At 41.6% G+C, this 21,636-nt stretch overlaps 1 protein-coding gene across 2 annotated transcripts in view; it reads left to right on the top strand.

Annotated features, from left to right (window-relative positions):
* IQGAP2 (IQ motif containing GTPase activating protein 2) overlaps positions 1 to 21,636 on the top strand; it is a 120,725-nt gene that overhangs the window by 43,989 nt on the left and 55,100 nt on the right. For both annotated transcript variants that reach the window (XM_083403627.1, XM_083403626.1), the window contains exon 3: positions 21,422 to 21,578. In XM_083403627.1, the coding sequence (XP_083259753.1) occupies positions 21,422 to 21,578 (157 nt within the window). The remainder of the gene's footprint in view (positions 1 to 21,421; positions 21,579 to 21,636) is intronic.

Genomic DNA, 21,636 nt, shown 5'->3' on the forward strand with positions numbered 1-21,636 from the left:
GGTGATTGGATTGGGTTTTTCTTTCTTATAGCCAGTCTTTGTCTTCTTAGAAGCACATCAGGAGGAGGCAGCACACCAGGAAGAGGCAAACATCTGTATGCCAGGGTAAATCCAGGTCACATCATGTATTTTACTGGGCTGTGTCACCAGTGTGAGAGTACAAAAGCAGTGGGTTTCTTCTATACCTGTGTTTCCTACTAAATAGCAGCACTTGCTAGCAAAGCTGTGGCTCCTTCCTGATCAGAACAGTCTCTTACCAAATACCTCTGCATTGTTTTAGTCATACATTTTGATTACATGTGATGAGACCAATAATCCTTGATAGCAGTTTTATTTCCATAATGACACCAGAGAACGATTGCTTGTGCACGCCAGAGGTGAAAGTCAAAATGGACTAGTTTTGTTCAACCAAATTTGGGGTCTATATGCAATTTCATATGCAATTGAATATACAGTGGTGCCTCGCAAGACGAAATTAATGCGTTCTGCGAGTTTTTTCGTTCTACGAGTTTTTTCGTCTTGCGAAGCACCAATGTGTATTGACGGTTTCCCATAGGAATGCATTGGCGGTTTGGGAAAAAAAGGCGCAAGACGTTTCGTCTTGCGAAGCAAGCCCATAGGGAAATCCGTCTTGCAAAGCAGCTCAGAAAACGGAAAACTCTTTTGTCTTGCAAGTTTTTCGTCTTCCGAGGCATTCGTCTTGCGGGGCACCACTGTACTGTGACTACTTTGCCAGAGCAGTGATATTTCCAATACTGGGCAGAAAGACCTAAAATCCATCATTTGTATCTCACTTGATTTCTAACTTGCCTGATCCATAATAGTTAACCTCCACCTCTTAAACTCAATCATTTGTGGGTGTGTTTCATTAAAATAGTGAATGAACATTAATGTTGGCGCTTTTAATCAAAATCTCAATGTGTGCTGTAATTTGGTGTTTCACAAGTATGGAAATTACTGTAAACATTTCCCCCTTTTTCAGAAGTATGGTCTGTTATGCTCACAAGAAGGAGAACCATCTTACCACAACCCAAAACTTTTGAATTACCATATCTTGCAAAATTAATTGGTCAGCATGGTCAGCACTACATCACAACGACAGTCAAATAAGATTGAGAATGTTAGCTCTTGAAATGAAGGGGATAATTTTGCTTTTTTACAGCTGTTGCTAGAATTGTGTGGAGCATGTTGCTATGGCACTGAGTTGCTATAAGCAAGAAAATATTGAAGTAAACAGCTACAATTCCTGCATATTTTCTTTGCAGTAGACAGATATGTTCTTACTATATGGCACACCAGCCCTAAATGTGTGTTATTGGCACATCTTACTTTAGCTCAGGGACAGGGAACCTTCAGCCTGCCCACCAAATTTGGCACTGTGAGAGTCCCAGTTTAGCCCATGAGGTTGTTTTCTCCAGCCACCTGCCCCACACCTGATGTCATATGTGCAGCCAGGTAGAGATGTGGCTGAATCTAGCACAACATCTCTGAAATGGCTGGGGGATCATTGGCTACCTTTATTTTTGTTGGTCAACAAGCTTTTCAATAAAAAAGTGAAGTGTGTGTGTGTGTGCATGTGTGCGTAATATAACAACAGCTTTTGATAGGAAGGGAATATTTTCACTTGTTCTTGACACACAACAGGATGCAAATCTGAATCTTGTGCGAACAGAGTTCTGCTTATAGCATAGAACTTCCCCTCCCCCTCCTGTCCCCATGGGCTCCAAAAATTTGTTCGAACCCTCTGGAGCAGATTTTGAGGGTGTGCAGGGGAATGAAAAGGGAGGTTTCGTTGCACAAGCAGAAATTGGTTGAAGGAATGCAATGGCAGTGCTGGATATAAACCCTTGTGTCCCTCCCTTCTCATGTTTTCAATCTCTTAATAGGATGAGAGTTTAACAACCTGGCAGTTCCTAATCGCAAAATGTGTCAAAATGAGAGGACTTTATAAGGGGTTCCCCTGAGTGTGCTGGAACAAAATAGTCACTGACCCACATGGCTGGCACTTTAGGGGTAGTGGAGTTAATAGTCACTAGCCCCCCTCCTTTTGTCTAAAAGTCCCACCTATACCAGAGCTGCTTGCAGAAAAACTTGACACCCCCCCCCCCCAATCCAGTGTATTTCACATCTTGGTTTTCTGGAATGTGTGAAAGAGCTGACCTAAAATGGCTGGTCCTTCTCCAAGAAATGACCTTGGAATGTCTGAGCCATAGGCATTTCCCCCCACTTTCTCTTTACCAGATTCTTCTCAATAGTTAAAGGTTTAAAACCAACATTACAGTATTCATAATGGGCTAGTATTTCAAGATCAACATCAATGATTGTTACCTTTATGAAATGAATTGCTGAGAGTGGACTTCAGATTACTGGAGAAATGAGGCATACTGAGATCAGTGCTTATTTTAATGCTTAGCTGTGATTTCTTACATGGTAACTTGGTAGCAGCCAAATGTGGGATGATCATTAATGATGAACAACATTTTCCAAGCCTTGAAACAATGAGTGTCTTTTTTTATTCACAAATTTGGATGCTGTTGCAATCTGCTTGGCATTCCTGCTTTGCAGTCGAAGCAAGAGCAGTGACTAATGCAGCCAAATTTTCTGTATTAAAATAAGTGTGTTTTTATGTTTTAATGTTTCAGACATTTTAAAGTGCATCCTGAAACCTTAAAATATTATGTCATTAGTCATGCCACCATGTGATCGTGTTTCCTTGACTAAAGTTGCTATTATATTGCTGGAGATAAGGGAATTGCATTTCACCTCACATATTAATTGGTGGTAAGAAATAGCAGCACTGGCTATATAGTATCTCCAGTATTAATGAATATGTGTCCATGATTACACCCTGTCCAGGAACTATGATTATAATTCTCTCACTGTGAAACACTTGTTGATAATTTTTTTTTTAAAGCCGTTCTGTTCATTTATTGCAGATGTGGGGAACCTTTGACCCTGCAGCTGTTTCTGAGCTACAACTTCTATAATCCCTGGCACTAGCCAGGCTTTCTGGGGCAAATGGGAGTTGTAGTTCAGCAACAGGCAAATGGGACTTGTCCTAGGGGAATGCGCTAAAATTAAGTCAGGATTGCCAATCCACATGTTGATTTTAGAGTGAGTGAAGTGGGTACCAGACCTTCTGGCCACTTATCTCACCCAATCCTTGGATCACCCACCCACCCAAGGCACAGAAAAAGCACATGCACACATACTTCACTTTTCTAAGGGATCTGGGTAAAAGCTGGATAGAGTAGAATTGATCTGAGCCTTGAAAAACACATAGAGCTGAAAGACAAAGTGGGAAATGGTGTCCCTCTTCTAACTTTCTCCTTCAGCTTGATGGTGCTTTCCAAGGGAGGGGAAAAGTAACCACCCTCAGCACCTCATAACCAAGAGGGCAGTAGTGGGGGGGGGGCTCAGAGTCTTCATGGGCACCAAAGGAAAACTTCAGGAGCACCCATGGGTGCCACACTGACAACCTCTGTAGTTAAATGCATAGGTTTTTGTCACTGTTACTGCCTTGATACTCTTAGAAACTGATGTCTTTATTCCTATAACCATCTTTACCACAGGGTGTTTAACACAGTTACCACAGATCTTGTGCTGGCAGTAAATCAAATAATCAGTTTGGAAGTGTGTGTGAATTAAGAATAATTTCTAAACTAATGTTTAATATAAAGCATTGCACTCCTTCCCAGCACTACCTCACTTTTAAACAGGTGAAATGGAACTGTAGCAACATGTAAGTAGTAAAAGCACAGATTCATGCAGCTAAAGAACCAGAGTAAAAGTTGTAAGGACAGCTGGTGTTGGAACAGTAAATAGTGGTAAACGCCTTCAGTGGAAGATGTGAAATGCCTTTATAATGTGTTCATGAGATTCATGCACAAACTCATTGGAGAAAACTTTCCAGGACTTGTACAATGGTTTGATCTTTTTGCTATGCCAAACTGTTTTCCTTGCTCAGGCCTCAGAATTTGTTCAGCACATAGCCTTAGTCTTGGAAAAGTACAGAGAAGTACCTTGGAGTAGTAGCATGGAAATAAAACCCCGATTATAAGAGCCATCTTGTGGAGGAACTTATTTTGTGACTAATTGTCAACATGTTAGTCATAAATATTTCTCTGGGCCACAAGGGGATCTTCACCCTCTGGTCGATCTTGCCAAATTGCTAGACTCCACGTCCTGCCGAAATGAACCTGCTGTCGTTCTGCTCTTTAGTGTCTAGTCCATTGTCAAGTGTCCTGTGTTTGTGTGTCCTTATGGAACTGGGAGGTCAGTGGTGGCCATATGCTGTTGTGGGCTCTTGCATGAAGTACATTTTGGGAGCCGTTTCATTAAATATGAAGTACATATATTCAGAGTTTATATAACTTGTTAACATGGCAAATTAGAATATATTAGCAGAAAGTTGGATGGCATAAGGTGTGCACACTGACATCACTATGTCAGTGCCTAGCTCAGCTAGTAACAACAATATATTAATTTATTATTTATATGCCACCCTTCTGGGTTGCCCCAGCCACTCTAGGCAGCTTCCAACATATTATAAAACCACAGTAGAACATTAAACATTGAAAATTGCCCTATATGGGGCTGCCTTCAGATGCCTTCTAAAAAGTCAGATCCTTGTTTATTTCCTCGACATCTAACCGGAGGGTTTTCTACAGGGTGGTCACAACTACCGAGAAGGCCTTCTGCCTGGTTCCCTGTAATCTCACTACTCTCAATGAGGGAACCACTAGAAAGCCCGTTTAGCTGGATCTCAGTGTCTGGGATGAATGATGGGGGTGGAGATGCTCCTTCAGGTAGACAGGGTCGAGGCTATTTAGGGCTTTGAAGATTAAACTTTGAATTGTGCTTGGAAATGTACTGGGAAGCAAAGCAGATCTTTTAGGACCAGTGTTATATGGTCCCGGAGGCTGCTCCCAGTCACCAGTCTGGCAGCCACATTCTGGATTAGTTGTAGTTTCTGAGTCTTCTTCAAAGGTATCTCCATGTAAAGCACATTACTGTGGTCCAAGTGGGAGATAACCAGAGCATGTACCACTTAGGCAAGACAGGGCATAGGCAGGTAGGGTCTTGGTAAAATCCCACAACAGGTCACTCCGGTAGCAGTGGGCAAGCTTCAGACCTCATGCATTGCTGTCAAGAGAAAAAATAAAAAATGAACAAAAATGATTATACTGTATGATGAAATCATATGCAGTTTCTGAGTTTGACTGACCTCGTGAAGCATGTGGGCACTCATGCACCAGAGTGCCGATTTGGCCGCCACTGTGTGGTAGGTATACTTCTTTTCAGGTTTTAATTACAGTGGAACCTCAGGTTACATACGTTTCAGGTTACATACGCTTCAGCTTACAGACTCCGCTAACCCAGAAATAGTGCTTCAGGTTAAGAACTTTGCTTCAGGATTAGAACAGAAATCATGCTCCGGTGGCACGGCGGCAGCAGAAGGCCCCATTAGCTAAAGTGGTGCTTCAGGTTAAGAACAGCTTCAGGTTAAGAACGGACCTCCGGAACGAATTAAGTACTTAACCTGAGGTACCACTGTATTGTGGTAGATGCATGGGGGGGCGGTGTGAGGAGACACGCCGTGGTTACATTCCTTTTGTGCTTTCCTCCTTTACCTTTATTACATCAGAGTTGTTCATTAATGGCTTTGAAAGCAAGTGTTGGTTCAGCGTGGTTCATCTGTACATCTGATCTCCCAGTCTAGAAAGTGTCACACATCTGTGCAACACATCTGTTCTCCCCCCACCCCCCCACCCCCGTTGGTAATCTGGCCTTTCTCCAAGGAGTTCAGGACAGCATACCTGTGAGGTAAGGTAGGTGGAAAAAGTGACTTGCCTAAAGTAATGGTTAACTTCATTGCTGAGAAGGGATTTGAGTTCAGGTTTTTCTGGTCCATGTCCAACTGCCTGTCCATTACACTACTTGAACACTTCCTTGCAGTTTCCCTTGCCCAGCAGTAATTTTAGATTTAAGGGTGGTAGATCATTTAATGGTCATTGAAAGGCAGAGTTTCAGGAGTGACTGCTATAGTAGTGAAGACAATATATGACATGTGTAGCAGCAGTTAAGAATGTTCCTAGCAGTAATTCCATGTAGGTAAATAGTTCTGTAATTTTTACATATGCTTACTGCTTGAAGAAGGTGAAGTACTAAAACAGATCACTCACCTTTGAACTATTCTGCTTTGATCACTGTACCGTAACTTATTCTCAACCCAAAATAAGCCTTTTATTTGGCTTGTGAAATGTGTTTTAAAATTGAATTTAATATGTGAACCTTTCTTGTTCTGAGGCTATGCTCTTTTGGATGAGTAAATCTTGTATTAATTCGTGGCGTCCCCAGAGTAGGATATAGCTATTGCCCCACATGCACAAATCAGAGGACAATTGTTAGCTATGCTTTAGGTCAAGGAATGGTCTGAAGACATGTGGTACTGTTCTGTTGCTGAAGCTAAGCAAATCTGGCACTGAACGCTGCTTTGATGAAAGACTGTCTGGGAACCACATGCAAGTCTCACTGAGGCTAAAAGGAAATAGGAGTGTAAATAACAATCTGCTGCTGCTACTAGTGTGAATTAAAAAGAAAAGCTTGATTTTTCCTCATGCTTCATAGCACATGCAAATCTCACATCTTTGATGTGCATGGTATTTTTTTTTTTTACACAAGGCAGACTGGTATGAAAATAGTTTTCTTTACCCTGAGAGGTGTTCAGTCTTAAGTAGTAGTTTTTTTAAAATGCTGTCTTTAGCAAAAGGCTGCCACTGTCCTGTCAGAAGGAATAGTCTATAAGCACATCGGAGAAGAGCAGTGTAGTTAATGTAAGTTAATTCCCCTGCATGAGAGCTGCCAATAGTGCAATGAATCTGGGCATAGAAGAATCTCCCTTCTTGTAAAATGCATACCTGAGAGCTGTAAATCTCCAAACCCAGGAGCAGTTGCTGCTTCTGTTGTTGTGGCTGTGCTCTGGTGTGATTATTTCCCAGCAGTGCTTAGCCCTCCAGATTGCAAGTGCCCTTTTGGCTGTTCTGAATTAAGTCTGAGGTGGACTGGACAGTTGTCAAGTTGGAAAGGAGCTTTAAAGCCTGCTTTGTTCCTTTCCAGTCCTGCTTTCAGTGAAATTCAATTGGTTTGGGGAATCTGGCCCCTGCATTTTAGGACAGATTAATTCTAACCTGATACCATGTGTGCTTGGGAGACTTTCTCTTTGGAAGGAGTCCAGATGTTGTGTGGCAGGAGGCCAAAGCACTTTAACATGCTGTGCAGTGTCCTGAAATTGAAAGGCCAGAGGAGAGCACTTTTGCCTTGTTTCTGCCAAATGACAGAAAGATATAGTGGCATGTAAGCAACATAACATATGAAATCATCGAAAATCCTTAATATGCAACATCTCTTAAATAAACTAGTTGTGTTCAGAACTTGGATTTATTTGTGATGAAATTGCCAAAGCTTAATTTGGAAAGAATTACACGGTATATGGGCAGGCATGGGGAATATTGAAGAAGAACTGGTTCTACTGCTTTGATAACACATTGGAGCATTGGTGGTGATGACATGCCTTCAGTGCGAAGCTGGGTAGTACTTATGCTAACAGATCAGAAGCCGGCTTGGTTTTATCAAGAAGTGGGTAATGCTCTTCTTTCTGCAGTGATTTGCTTTTCTGTGAAGCACAGAGTCTTTCAGGCAAGGGGGTGTTTTCATGTCACCTAACTTCTCAGTAGCTGTTGGAGGAAGATTATTATGCAGACTTTGTTCCTGCCATGGGACAAACTTACCACATGAAAACATGCTATGCTGCATTAACGCTTATCGCTTAACCTGATTGTGAGGTTTGTTGCTGTTGTTGTCTATACAGAACTTGGAGATTTTTACTTGTTGCAGTAAATAATGGCAGAACTAGAAATTGTGGCAGAGTTGTAATAGATTATGGTAATGCTGGTGTTTATGATAAATTAATGATGGTGATAAATGTTGAAATAGAATGGATTTGAAATACAACTTTTATGCAACATAACTTTGCAAGACTGTGATTGTAAAAATACAGCATTGGATAGAATATTAACAGATTTCCTTGACTGTATGCCAAAGTTTTCAGTTGTCACCTGAACATAGTAGACGGATAACTGAATCGCCATAGGAAAGGCGTTCCACAACTGAGTTGCTACCATTGAGGAAGTGGTGCCATATTTAGCAGCCCCATGAAGAATCTCCCATTCTGATCTCAAAACGTGGGCTGGCTGATCTCAGAACGCAGGCTGGTATATGGAGAAGCTCCTTTAAATACTTGGATCCTGAACAGTTCAGAATTTTGCTTGTTAATACTAACACCTTGAGTTAAGCCTAGTAGCTCACCAGAGGCCACTTCAGTGCTCTCAGGGTCCAACCTTGCTTCCCCAGATAACAGCTGAGTTGCAGCATGCTGCATCAGACAACCTTCAAGAGAAGCCCCATGTAGAGTGCATCACAGTTGGCAGATCCAGGAGGTTATGGGAGCCTGGCTCACTGTAGCTAGTTATTATCCCTGTCCCGAAATAGCCATAGCTGGCTTTGGTCACTCCTCGCAACTGAGACCACTTGCCACTGAGATCTTATCATTGAGACCTTGAGTGACAGCTTTGAATCTAGGAGGACTCCATGACTCCATAACCTTTTCAGGGAGAATGCCACCCCATCCAAAAAAGGCTGTCTACCTAATTCTCGGACCTGGCAACCACCCATCCATAGGACCTCTGTCTTACTGGGATTCAACTTCAGCTTGTTGCTCCCACATCATTGTCTCCTTACACTCATCCAGCTCTTACACATTATCTCTTGGTTCAGCATAGGGAGAATGGGAAGGAGTAGGAAACCTGTGGTCCTCCGAATGTTGTTGGACTCCAGCTACCTTCATTTCCAGCCAGTATGGCCAGTGGCTAAGGATGATGGGAGTTGTAGTCCAGTAACATCTGGAGGACCACAGCTTCCCCATCTCTGCTTTTACAGGATGGGTGGTAAATCAAGCAGCATCTGGCTGAAACAGCCTCTGTACCTGTTCTCTCTTCCCCCATCCCAAATATTCTGAACCATTAGGCTTTTAGCTTGCTGTGGACAGGGATGGTCTTTCTGTGACTGAACCATTAGCACCTTTGTAACTTGTGGTCTTCTGTACAGAGAGCATAAAACTTGAGCTAAAATGGCACACTTTCTCTTGGAACAATAAAAATATTTGAATCACACATTCCTCAGCGTGATTTTCTCCTTGGTTTTGGGAAATGACGGCCATCGCTGGTTGCCAGAACACTATGTAGCTTGCACCACTGTGATATTTAAAAGCTCACAGCAAAATTGAGGATATTTATTTATGTATTTTAAAATGTCCTGCTTTTCTATATCTTCTTTTGGGGGTGGGGAGGGAGGAGAAAACATCTAAGGCAGCTAATATCACAATTCTTTTTTTAGGGGGAAAAGTCTAATATTAAAACAGCTAAACAAAACATTAAAAAAACCTTTTTAAAAAATGAATACAACTCACAAGCCTGCTGGAACTAATACTTTTTCAGTCATCCTTAATGCATTTAGATGTAAAGGATGGGACCAGAAAATCTCCAGGACAGAGATGTTCCAAAGCCTGGGCACTATGACAGTATGTCTTCCATGTTCCCACCAGCCAGTGGTGGCTGGTGCCAGTTGGCATGGTTAGGGCAGAAGAGAGGGAAACTCAACAGTTGGTGGATCCAGAGTGAATGACGGGAAGAATGGTTGTAAGAATGCAGGCAGGTAAAGGTCTGGCAGAGGGCAGACTGAGATTGGTGGGGCAGTCTCCCATTCGCCCCAGAAGACCAGCCTCCACTGCCACCAGCCATACCTCTATGGTGATGAGGCATGAAGCCAATATTTTTCTGACAATTTAAGTGAATGGGTAGATTCACATGGGAAGATACTGCCCAGAAAGTATCATACTCCCTCACAACCCCCATATCTGAGGAATAGAGTGTTATGAGTTTGTGGGGGGGACAGGGATCCCCCAGATCCCTGGGTGCCAGGTTTCCCCCTCTGGATTCTTGGTTGCTGTGATTTAATCAGAGCTGACAGGCTGAGCTTGTTTTTCTGCCAAACAGAGGGACAGGGGGAGATGATGGCCCTGCTATTAAGCCTTCTACAAGGCAAAATACCCTACAGTAGGTTGCCAGGGCAACGTGGGCATGGTGTCACACAGGAATTTTTCACCTATTAAAGGGGTTGAGGGGAGGAGTTGCTTGGCAAGGGTTTTTCTGGGAAGGAGTAGCAAGCAATTGGGGTGGTGCACAACCTTCGTAACCATAGGAATCTGCCTTATACAGAGTCAGACCATTGGTTTATCTAGCTCAGCATTTTCCTGCACTGACAAGCAGTGGCAGTCTGGATTTTGGGGCTTGTGTCTTTCTCAGCTCTACTTGGGAGGTGCTGTGAATTGAATTTGGGACCTTCTGCATACAGAGCTTGTGCTAAACCATTTAGGACTTTAATAATCAGCACTTTGAGTTGAGCCTGAAGACAGTGAAGCTGGTGATGTTTTTTAAATGTTGCTATAAAAAAAGGTTGAAACTTACGACTTACGTTGCTCTAACTGAAATTTCCAAACATTTTTCAAAGGCAGCCCCAGGAAATCAATCTTTAATAGGCCAACCATGATGTAACCAAGGCATGTGTGACCTCAGCCAGGTCCATCTTCTCCAGGAACTAACTGTTGCTGCTGGCTTGCCACCTTAAACTGTGTGAAAGCACTGCTGTGCCACAGTTGCATTTGGGCGGCGGGGGGGGGGGGCAGACCTAGAAATGGATAATTTCAGCCCTATTGTTCCCTTGAGAGAGCATACCTGTGTAAAGTTGTCATTTGTGCAAATAAGTCATGGTTTCTCTCCTTTTTGATAGTGCTGAAAGAAATAGGCTGAAGCTTGTTGAAGATATGTGAATGGAGAATAAAAGCTTAGCAGACTGAAATGCCATTAAACACCAACATCTGCCTTGCTCGAGATAGACAAGTTCATGCATATCAAACTACAGCAAAAACTTAGAAACATGGATGAAAACAAAACAAAAGCACTTCTGACTATGAAATGGGAGCCTCAGACATGCATTTACTGGGTCACAGAGGAACTAAAGTGAAAGCTGGCTCTGACTATCCCATTGGAGAGTGTGCATTTTTTCCTTGAGAAATAGACATTGGAGAATAGGTGTGGTCTGCATTTGTCTCTTACATCTTGGATTAATTGTAGCTTGGATAAACTGGCAATTCACATTCCCCATCAAATTTAGGGCAAACATCCAGTTAAGTTTAGACTAAACTAAAATAAGTAAATGGCTTTAGAATTAAAATACCAAGGAGCTACAGGCTTATTTTGCTGTTGTGTCATGAGTTTGGATTCTTTTGATTACCATGAATGGGTCTATCATTAGTTTTTCCTAAAGTTTTGCCTGATTAGGGGTCAGGGTTGGGTTATAGTTTTGTGATATCCTGGGGTGTGACTCCAGCTTTCAGAAGGCAATACTCTTTAACTTACCGGTACTTGGGAAGCCGAAAGGAAGTCTTTTTGCTCAGTAACAGAGCACATGTTTTGCTCATAAAAGGTTGTAGACTGTTCTTTATTTATTTCATAAGATTTATATACCTCTTGGTTGTAGAGCCAAACCTCAAAGCAGACTATTCTTTTGTCCCAACAGATGTCAAGATTGCAGAGTGAGAGGTTATTGATTTGTTTCTGATTTTTGATTATGTATTTTGTGTTCTTGTTTTGTATTTTATGTTGTGAACCACACTGTGATCTTCAGATAAGGGGCGGTGTACAAATTTAATAAATAAAATAAGATTTAAAAATATGTCTGTTAAGTTGTGGGTAGACATAGCAGACGACACAGCGATTTCTCCAAAGCAGCTCTTTAATTGTAAGCTGGAACAGAACTGAACTGAAGGGCTCAGTCAGCCTGCTTATATAGAGCTCCAGTACCTTGTTACTGTAACAACTTTCTAAAACTATCCAATCACTGAACGTCACTTTCGATCCTTCATTTGCATAACTATCTACAGTATCCCCCTGCTGGCCCAGGGTGAGAACTTCAGTACATAACAATGTCAGTTCCTCCAGCTCCAATAAATAGGAGTCAAAGTTGGGTACCTTGTAGCCTGGCTGATCATGAGATGGAACATGGCAGCAGTATACCACAGTCAGAGGCAGTACAGTATAGCAGTTGCTGGAGGGGAGGGGGGGAGCGCTGTTATGCTTGGGTCCTGCTTATAGATTTCCCACAGGCATCTGGGTGGGCCTCTATGAGAACAGGGTCCTGGACTAGATAGGCTTGATCCAGAAGGCCCTTCTTATGTTTAAGGGGAAGAATCCTGTCTGGAACCCTGGGCAGCTGCAGCCAGTCAGTATAAACAACATGAGCAGGATATACTGGCCAGTTTCACAGAACTATGGCTTGCTGAGACTAAGCAAACACTCTAGGCCCTGGAGAGGATCTTGCACAGGCCTTGCACCTCTGTGATTATTTCACCTCAGCACCTATGCCAAGGATTGGATTATCATGTTGTCTGGACTGAGGTTCTCAGTTAAGGTCTCTCCTCCTTAACTATGATCTGGAGACTATGATTCAAGAGGAGAGACCTGCTAAAAGGACTGAGGAGGGGCAAAGCAACTGTGAGCTTCTCTTGGGAAGCCAGAAAGTTTGTACAGTCCTTGGTTGGCTTACCGGGGCATGCAAACCAGGCCACTTGTCTAAAGCAGCTCCTGATGTTCCAACTTTCAATTTGGACTTACTAAGGCAGAAAGTAAACAGTTGAAACAGGTGTTAGCTGAAACTTGGAGCAAACAAGCAGCAGCTGCCACTGTGACTGTCAGGGATTTTGATTCGCAATCAGAGGTTGTGCTAACTGCTATAAGAATGTCTTTTGTTTCCACCGGACTATGCTTCTGTATTTGTAAATAGGTCACATAGTGCAAACATGAGTCTTCAGTGTGCACTACCATCCAAAGAAAACTCAGTCCTGCAGCACTACCTTTTTAGAACAGCCTTTGCCAACATACTGCATGGGGCTGATGGACTGGATGGGGCTGATGGGAGTTGTAGCCCAAAACATCTGGACACGAGCTTGGGGAAGGCTGCCCTGGAAGTGAGGAGCATATAACAATAGGCTTTCAAAAAATAAATGCTACTTTGTTCAATGTGACATGTGCTTGTACGTGGTCCTGGTTTGTACCTAATACACTGGTTCCCAGAGAGAAGGCTACAACTGTAGCACTGCTCTCCCAGTTCTTCTGTTTCCACATTATGCAGACCAAGTCATGGATTGGCTTAGTATTCCAGGAGGGGAGTACTGTAGCCACGATCTTCACTCTGGAACTCACGTACTAGGCTATGGTTGAGCTTAGTGTTATGTGCAAACCAGGGCATTGTCTGAGATCCCCTGAAATAAGTAGATGGGTATCACTTTCTATGTGTGAAATAATTGGTCATCATAGGTCTCTCCTTGACTCTTAAAGAAGAGTGCATTTCAGAATGTGCCCTCTCTGCAGTATATGGCCTTCTGGCTCACTGCAAAAAAGTGGGGTTACAGGGAACCAGGCAGAGGGCCTTCTCAGTGGTGGCGCCCGCCCTGTGGAACACCCTCTCATCAGATGTCAAGGAAATAAACAACTGTCTGACTTTTAGAAGACATCTGTTTAGGGAAGTTTTTAATGTTTGATGTTTTATTGGATTTTTAATACTTGGTCGGAAGCCACCCAGAGTGGCTGGGGAAACCCAGCCAGATGGGTGGAGTATAAATAAATTATTATTATTATTATTATTATTATTATTATTATTAACTTCGTTATTTCAAAAAACTTGATATTTCAGCCAGGGTTCAAAATTAGCAGGGTGCCAGACGCATTTTGTGCTTAAAGATTCTCCATTTGCAAGCACCTCAAAAAGTCTGGATACAATTTTTTTGCTCCTGGATGACACTCAAGGATTACTGAAATGTATGTGCTTTGAAGCCTCAAAGTATATGTTAAGGATACACAATATGTTAAGGAGCTTAACAATAAAGAGCAGAGTGTTTTGAAAACTGAAGTATGGTACCAATGTTTTTTATTGTAAACACCAAATTAAACATGCATTGACAATTTCAGCTAAAAATGTGATATTAACAATATATCACTTATGTGAATTGCGAATTAGTTCATGCTTATCAAAATAATAAATAGAAAGTGTTAGCGACCCCCCCCCCAAATGGTGACTAGGCATTCTGTTTTGGCGTCCACAACCGAGGTCCCAGAAGCCACCCGGCTCCTAATTTTTCTATCCTAGTTTCTAACACTGATTTCAGTGAAGTTTGTTATTGTGTTACATGGAAAGGAGAAAAGATTTGTGAAGTTGTGTATTAAATGTTGTTTGTAATCTGCAGTAGTGTGAAAATTTGATTGTTCTTTAAAATTATTTTAACTTGTAAGGCTTTGTTGCTGTGGGACTAGGGAGAGCATGCCATTCTCTTCAAGAATAGGATGCGGGTAGCACAGAGCCTAGGACTTGCCAGTCAGAAGGTTGGCGGGTTGAATCCCCGCGACGGGGTGAGCTCCCGTTGCTCAGTCCCTGCTCCTGCCAACCTAGCAGTTCAAAAGCACGCCAAAGTGCAAGTAGATAAATAGGTACTGCTCCGGCGGGAAGGTAAACTGTGTTTCCGTGCGCTGCTCTGGTTTGCCAGAAGCGGCTTAGTCATGGTGGCCACATGACCCGGAAGCTGTACGCCGGCTCCCTCGGTCAATAAAGCGAGATGAGCACCGCAACCCCAGAGTCGGTCATGACTGGACCTGATGGTCAGGGGTCCCTTTACCTTTACCTTCAAGAAGAAGATTTTACCCCTTAAAGCCCCTGCCTGCGGACACAACAATCTCCATAGCTCTTGCCTTACTGATGTCAAAGGGGAGCTCTAGTGCCAGCAGAGGTAAAGAGCAGCATGCTCTCAGGGATAGATCAGGGGAAGCGGCCTGGAAAGGATGAAAAAAAAAATAGGAAGATGTTCGGAAAATGCCTGGCAGAACATTAGAAAAGGCATCTCATCATCCTTCTGTTCTCCTATGCCCAACATGGTATAAGACAGCTTTGTGAAAAGATTAAAAATAATAATATTTGGGAGAAGAGCCCCCTGCTAGAGTATTATAGGTCAAAATAAGGGTGTATAATGTTGATTTTCTAAAGTGATTCTTCAGACTAGTAGTTTTGGATTTGGGGATTGGAGCAATAGTAAAGTGACCATGGTTAACTTGCTAAGCACAGCCTACAACTGCAAATGTTAATATTTCTTCATTGCTTCTCTATTTAAACTTGATTTAAAGTAAATGTAAAATACTTTGGTGATTCTTGAGTTCTTAGTATTTAATCTGAGAATAAAGTACTTTCTTACTTCTCAGTGAGAACCTAAAGAGCATGATCTAAACAGAGCTGTTACAGAATAAGGAAGCAACCCATTTTGATTGTCTGTTACATCCTGCTCATGAAAGTCTTTTAGTAAGAGATGCTGGATTTGGCTGCATGACAAAGAAGAAATAGGCAATTGTGCTGCTTCAAAAGTGTACAGTCATTTTTAACCTTTTGGAGTAAGGTAAATATTTGAACAACGCAAGTGATTTGCTAAAACTCGTGAGTAACATTTCTGGCTTGAAATAATTGTGTTGATAGCTCACAGAACACGTTTTTAACAGGCAGAGGGGTTAAATATGCTAGGTGAAGGCTCATTTGATTAGGTTTGGCAAATATCCTGTGTCTGCGAAATATTGGATATGCATATGAATATCTGGTTTTGGCTGCTCCATAGGCTATTTAGAACAGTTGTAAATGGGCATTCAGATGCAGGGCTTGCCGTTCAATATCACACTTTAGGGTACAGGTGGAGCACTTTCTGCATGAATTATTTTCTGAATGAAAATTCCCTAGTGAACTAATGTGGAGAGCACCAACAGTCCACTCTGTGTGAACAGTTATCAGTTATGCTACATTCCACTCTCCTTATGGAATACTTGTTGCTCCACTTTGCAAAACCCCACCCCCATTCTTTGTAGCTGGGGTCCCTTCAGCAGGTTTTGAGCCTTCCCTCTCTAAAGCTACAACTGTCTGCTTATATAGTTTCAGTAAACTTTCTGTCTAGGAGAATAATGGTGGCAGCAATTTCTCCAACATGCCTCCATATGCTTCCTTACAGAGTTCAGCATCCTGTTTTGGAAGAGCTGGTCTGAACTTTACCTTAGAGTTTGGCAGCAGTCCAGTTCCTCTCTTGGTGAAAGTTCTCTTAATGTATCTAGATGTTTAATTGCTGGTTGTTAATAAATAATTCCAAAGATTGTATATAAAGGCATTGGTGTGTGTTTTTTAATAAACATATTCCAGGGGTGATGATTTAATCATTTTTATTTTGTTTTCTAAAACTAAACACATTCTGTGGATATTTTTGCTTGGATATATTTCCTCCCACAATGCATGTTCATAAACAAAGCATCTGCTAAAACAGACAATTGGACTTGCCTGAAATGGTGAAATTGTGTCCCAGGCAGAACTCTATTTGCAAAGTACAATTGAAGAAAGCAGTATTTAAGTTTAAAATATCCATACCCTGCCTTTCTTTCATATGAGAGACCTGCCCTCCACCACAACAGCTAATATTTAGTTAATTAAGAACATGTCAATAAATTAAAGAACAAATGCAGAACAGCAGATGAAACAGCAGGAGGCAGAGCCTAGCAAGGAAAGAGTATTCTAGGCAGAAATGTCAATGTTTTCCAGTTTGCATTTGAATACCAGTTAAGGGGGGATTTAATAACCTTTGTGGCACCACCACAGATAAGAACCTCTTATATGCCCACCTGCCATGCCACTTATGGTGCTGGAACATAGAACTTGCCCTCCATTGAGGACCTGAGTGACTAGGTTCAATCGTGTGAGAGGTGACAAATTTTTAGATAATCTGGCTCCAATTTTAGTTAGTTTGGTTACTAAACTAAAGCCTAAGGCTGCAATCCTAACCCCACTTATCTGAGAGTTGGCCCCATTGAATTCAATAGTACGTACTTGTGAGCAGACATGGTTCTGATTGCACTGTAAATTGGATTGTGTGAACTATATGACAGGATCATAATATTCACATTATGAGAACGATGTGGTTGCACTTCAGTGGTATTCAGGGCTAGGTTTCCGCATTTTTGCTCGAAGTTGCGAACACGCAGATACTATTTGGCGTGCCTGACTAATTGCAGCCTTGGAGCTGCAGAAGGGGGTGCGGATTTTCTTGACAGTTGTGCAGTGAGCCCCTGCTCCTGGGGACCAATATTGGAAGAAAGGGTGTAAAAGTGATCTCTGATTATTAAGACTGAGCTGAAAGGGAGTATGTTGGTTATCTTGAATACAATTTGCATATGTGGAATAGCATTAAAGTGTGTGCCAATTCAAAATACATTGCCCTCACTCTGATTAGGCTTCATTTGCCCTAAATATAGCCCAGGCATAGGCAAACTCGGCCCTCCAGATGTTTTGGGACTACAACTCCCATCATCCCTGACCACTGGTCCTGTTAGCTAGGGATGATGGGAGTTGTAGTCCCAAAATATCTGGAGGGCCGAGTTTGCCTATGCCTGGTATAGTCAAATCCAGCTAAATTGCTTTCTGGAAAATCCCATATCTGACTTGAAATCACTCTACAAAACAATGGCAGCAGACAGGTTTTTTTTTGGGGGGGGGGGAGTGTGGAATAATGTTTCCCCTGCAAACACTTCTTCCTAACAGAAAATTGAAATGGGCAAACATTTCATAATTTTTATCTCACTATTTCCCCCCTCCTGTCTGCTCCCTGCAATAAATTAGGTTGTAATTGGCAGTTTATACTGCAATTTATGCCAATTGTAATTGCTCTTGGGGATTAATTTTGGCTTCCTGGTTCCAGAGCGCCACCTTCTACTTTGAGGCTTTAGACAGCTCTAGAGATAATTGGTTCATCTTGGATTCTCATGTGGCTAACTGCTAAATCTCTTCCAAAGCCGATTTCTTGTTTTGGGGTTTAGCTAGATATCGGTGGTTTCAGATTTCCTGCTTCATGACTGTTGCATTTCCTTTGGCACTCAGACTAACTTTCTTGTTTTGCATTGGTGTGGTCACTGGAGAATTTGAATGAGCCAGAGAATTTGGGGCTGACATTTTTAATAGGACTTCTCTTACTTCCCCTTTAGGATCTGAAGCACAGAGTATTGTGGGTGAAGTGACCCTGAATAACTTGCAAGCTTCAGTTAAATGCTTAATCACATTAGCTTTCCTTCTGAAAAGGTGTGTACAGCCTTGATGGATGCAGAGTTTAGTTTGGGACAAGGGTGTGAAATGTGGTCTTATACCTCCCAATTCATGATTAAGATAATTATAACAAAGAGTCATTCGGTACTTTAAAGACTAACAAATTTATTATGGCATAAAGCCCCATGTGGGACACGGATGGCGCTGTGGGTTAAACCACAGAGCCTAGGACTTGCCGATCAGAAGTTCGGTGGTTCAAACCCCATGCGATGGGGTGAGCTCCCGTTGCTCAGTCCCTGCTCCTGCCAACCAAGCAGTTTGAAAGCCCGTCAAAGTATAAGTAGATAAATAGGTACCGCTCTGGTGGGAAGGTAAATGGCATTTCCATGCGCTGCTCTGGTTCGCCAGAAGCGGCTTAGTCATGCTGGCCACATGACCTGGAAGCTGTACGCTGGCTCCCTCGGCCAATAAAGTGAGATGAGCGCTGCAACCCCAGAGTTGGCCACGACTAGACCTAATGGTCAGGGGTCCCTTTACCTTTACCTTTAAGGCCCCATGTAGTACAGTATTCCATGAAAGGTTACGCCATAATCAATTTATTAATCTTTAGGTTACCACAGGATTTTTAGTCAGTTGCAGCAAAACCAACAAATGTGGCTGCGACTCTGGAAAAATAAATTTATGCTCTAACATGTTGAAAATAATGTCTCAAGAATATTAAAATCTCATATATCAGTTATCACAGCTACAAATATGTCTCATGTTCTCTAAAGTAAAGGTGTCTGTGCAAACATTTTGCTGGGAATAATGGCTTACTTGATTGTTTTCAAGTAGGATCTGGGGCTCCCAACTTCATCTAAATGAATTTATTTATTATACATATTTAAGGTAGATTGTGGTCTCTGTGTACATGAAGATAATGCTTATTAGGAATTTGAGGACTCCAAAGTTGATCAAGCAGCCACTTGGAAACAGGTCATGTGAAGTACAGGAAAACAACACTTGTCATCTGAACCTACTTTTGTAATGGGATTAGCTGCAAAGCTATTACAGACAAATAGAGATAAGGGATCTGTTTAGCATTCTGCAGATATTATGTATATGCTCATGTTGCAGATGCAGTAGTTGTAGAAATGTTGGCATTTGTAACTTGACTTAGAGGAAAAATATAGAACCAGGCAACTGACAAGAGTGTATTTCTATCACTTGGTAATAAATGTGCAATGCATCCATTTTAAACAAATGAGCCATAGTGCCCGCTGAAAAAATTCTGACAATGCTGACTATTAGAGCAATCTATTCACATGATAGTAGATGCTTTCTGAATACAACTGATGCACATCTTTACTTTAATAACTGCATTTAGCTCTTGTCGAGAGTGCTGCAACCAATTGAACCTAATAAAAACTAGTGAATAAATTTGCACAACCCCTTAACAAGGTTGTATGAGAAGCTCCCATCTTTAACATGGGAAGGGTTCAAGCATTGGGGACAGACTTTCAGGTAACCTCAATTTTACAGTGGTTTGCTAGACTTGTCATTTTTAAATTTTGCATCTGTTTATCATTACTTCTTTACTATTACTGAAGAGGGCTAAGTAGCTTGATGCCAGCTAAGGTACTAGTCTAGAATGTGGTGGTGGAGTGACAGGCACTAGTTTCCCCTACTAAAATTGAAAAAGTAGTGTTCAGTTTCATTTTGTCCTTGTTTGCGTGTGTGCACATAACCCCATTTTATTTGGCCTAAATGTGTGTTTGGCTTTTGATAGGGACTAGAATCATTTAATATACTTGAGCCATGCAGTAAATGTGAAACAGAAGTGCTGGACAGTTTTGCATCACCTGCAGTCCACCCTACAGCAGTGTGAACCTTATAGGTAAAACTGATGTTTCTAAAGCAACCATTTGTTCTGATAGAGGAACCCATCTCTTTTTTTGCAGGCAAGCAGTGAAAACAATTCTATCTTCCAAAATGGTCTGACTCCACCCCACCCCCCTTCTCAGTCCTTCCTAATGCTCTAGTGTGTGGCACTAGGCTAAATGTTGAATTAAGAGACGCTGAAGTGTCAGAATAATTAAAAGATACGGTGTTTAGAGTGTTTATTGGAAGGGTGATCAACCAGCATCCTCCATTATAAGTTCTGCCAAATTATGGGTATGATGTCATAAATGAAGAGCTGTTTTGCTGATATTTATAGTAGATCTAATTCTAAGAGCTGGTGACAGTCATGTTTGAATGGCTATGATTAGGTTTGCAGCACACAAAGTCCTGCTCCATCTGCCTTCTTTACAGCTGTGTATAAAAAAAGTAAAACTGTTCTGCAGAAAGAAAATTTCATTTTCACAGGTGTCGGGACATATTTAATCCCTCCGTGTTCCTCTTCTGCAAGATAAATTGTCATGTCTATTGTGTGTGTATTTTTCCATATTAATGAAATGTTATGACTTAAACACTCTGGAATATATCCATTCATTAAGCATAAACATTGTGGGCTGAACTGGCAAAGAGTAACCATTGCAATAGCTTTTGTGCTAGCATAATAGACTTTTATATTTGTAGGTGTTGATACATCTCATCCAGCGCTGTTTCTGGCGGAAATTGTCTAAGATGATTAATTGTTTTGTAGCTTCCTGAGGAGTTTTCTGGAGAGTATGTGCCTCCATGAAACAATTTTCATGTACTATGCAGTGTCCAGGAGTAAGTTTAAATGTTTTCCTGCTCCACCATACTCTGCTTTGCAGGAGTTCAGAAGAACTTGAAAATTTGCCAAATGTTGCAACTTTTTGGATGGTTCCTTATTGACCAGCTGTGGAATTTGGAGTTTTTTTCTTATAGACCTACATGGCTACGCTAGTGGGGTGTTTTTTTTAATAGAATAAGTTTACTTGGTATACATGAGATGCTGATATGATAAACATTTATTTCCTCCTTCTAAGGAATGAACTGTAACTAAAAAGATGCTGCTTACAAAGGATTAAAATAAAATAAATAAAACTCACCCTCAGTTGGTTGCATCTTGGCTAAACATTGGGTTACGATACTTGTGGTTTAGTGTTGTGTTGAGTTGCATCGTGAATATAACATATTTACCATATTAAAGAAGCTGGTTAAAACTGAAATGTTTAATATTGCACATTTGCAGATGGATGGAAGTCTGTCTTAATGAAGAGCTGCCACCGACTACTGAACTGGAAGAAGGATTAAGGAATGGTGTTTACCTTGCCAAATTGGCAAAGTTTTTTGCACCTAAGCTGGTTTCTGACAAGAAGATCTATGATGTGGAACAAGCACGTTATAAGGTAAAGGGCATACTTACAATATGCTTACTTCTTGTAGTAATTCAGCAGTTGCTTTGTC

Source organism: Podarcis tiliguerta (genome assembly GCF_965153285.1).
Source record: "Podarcis tiliguerta genome assembly, chromosome: 11".
NCBI lineage: Eukaryota > Metazoa > Chordata > Lepidosauria > Squamata > Lacertidae > Podarcis > Podarcis tiliguerta.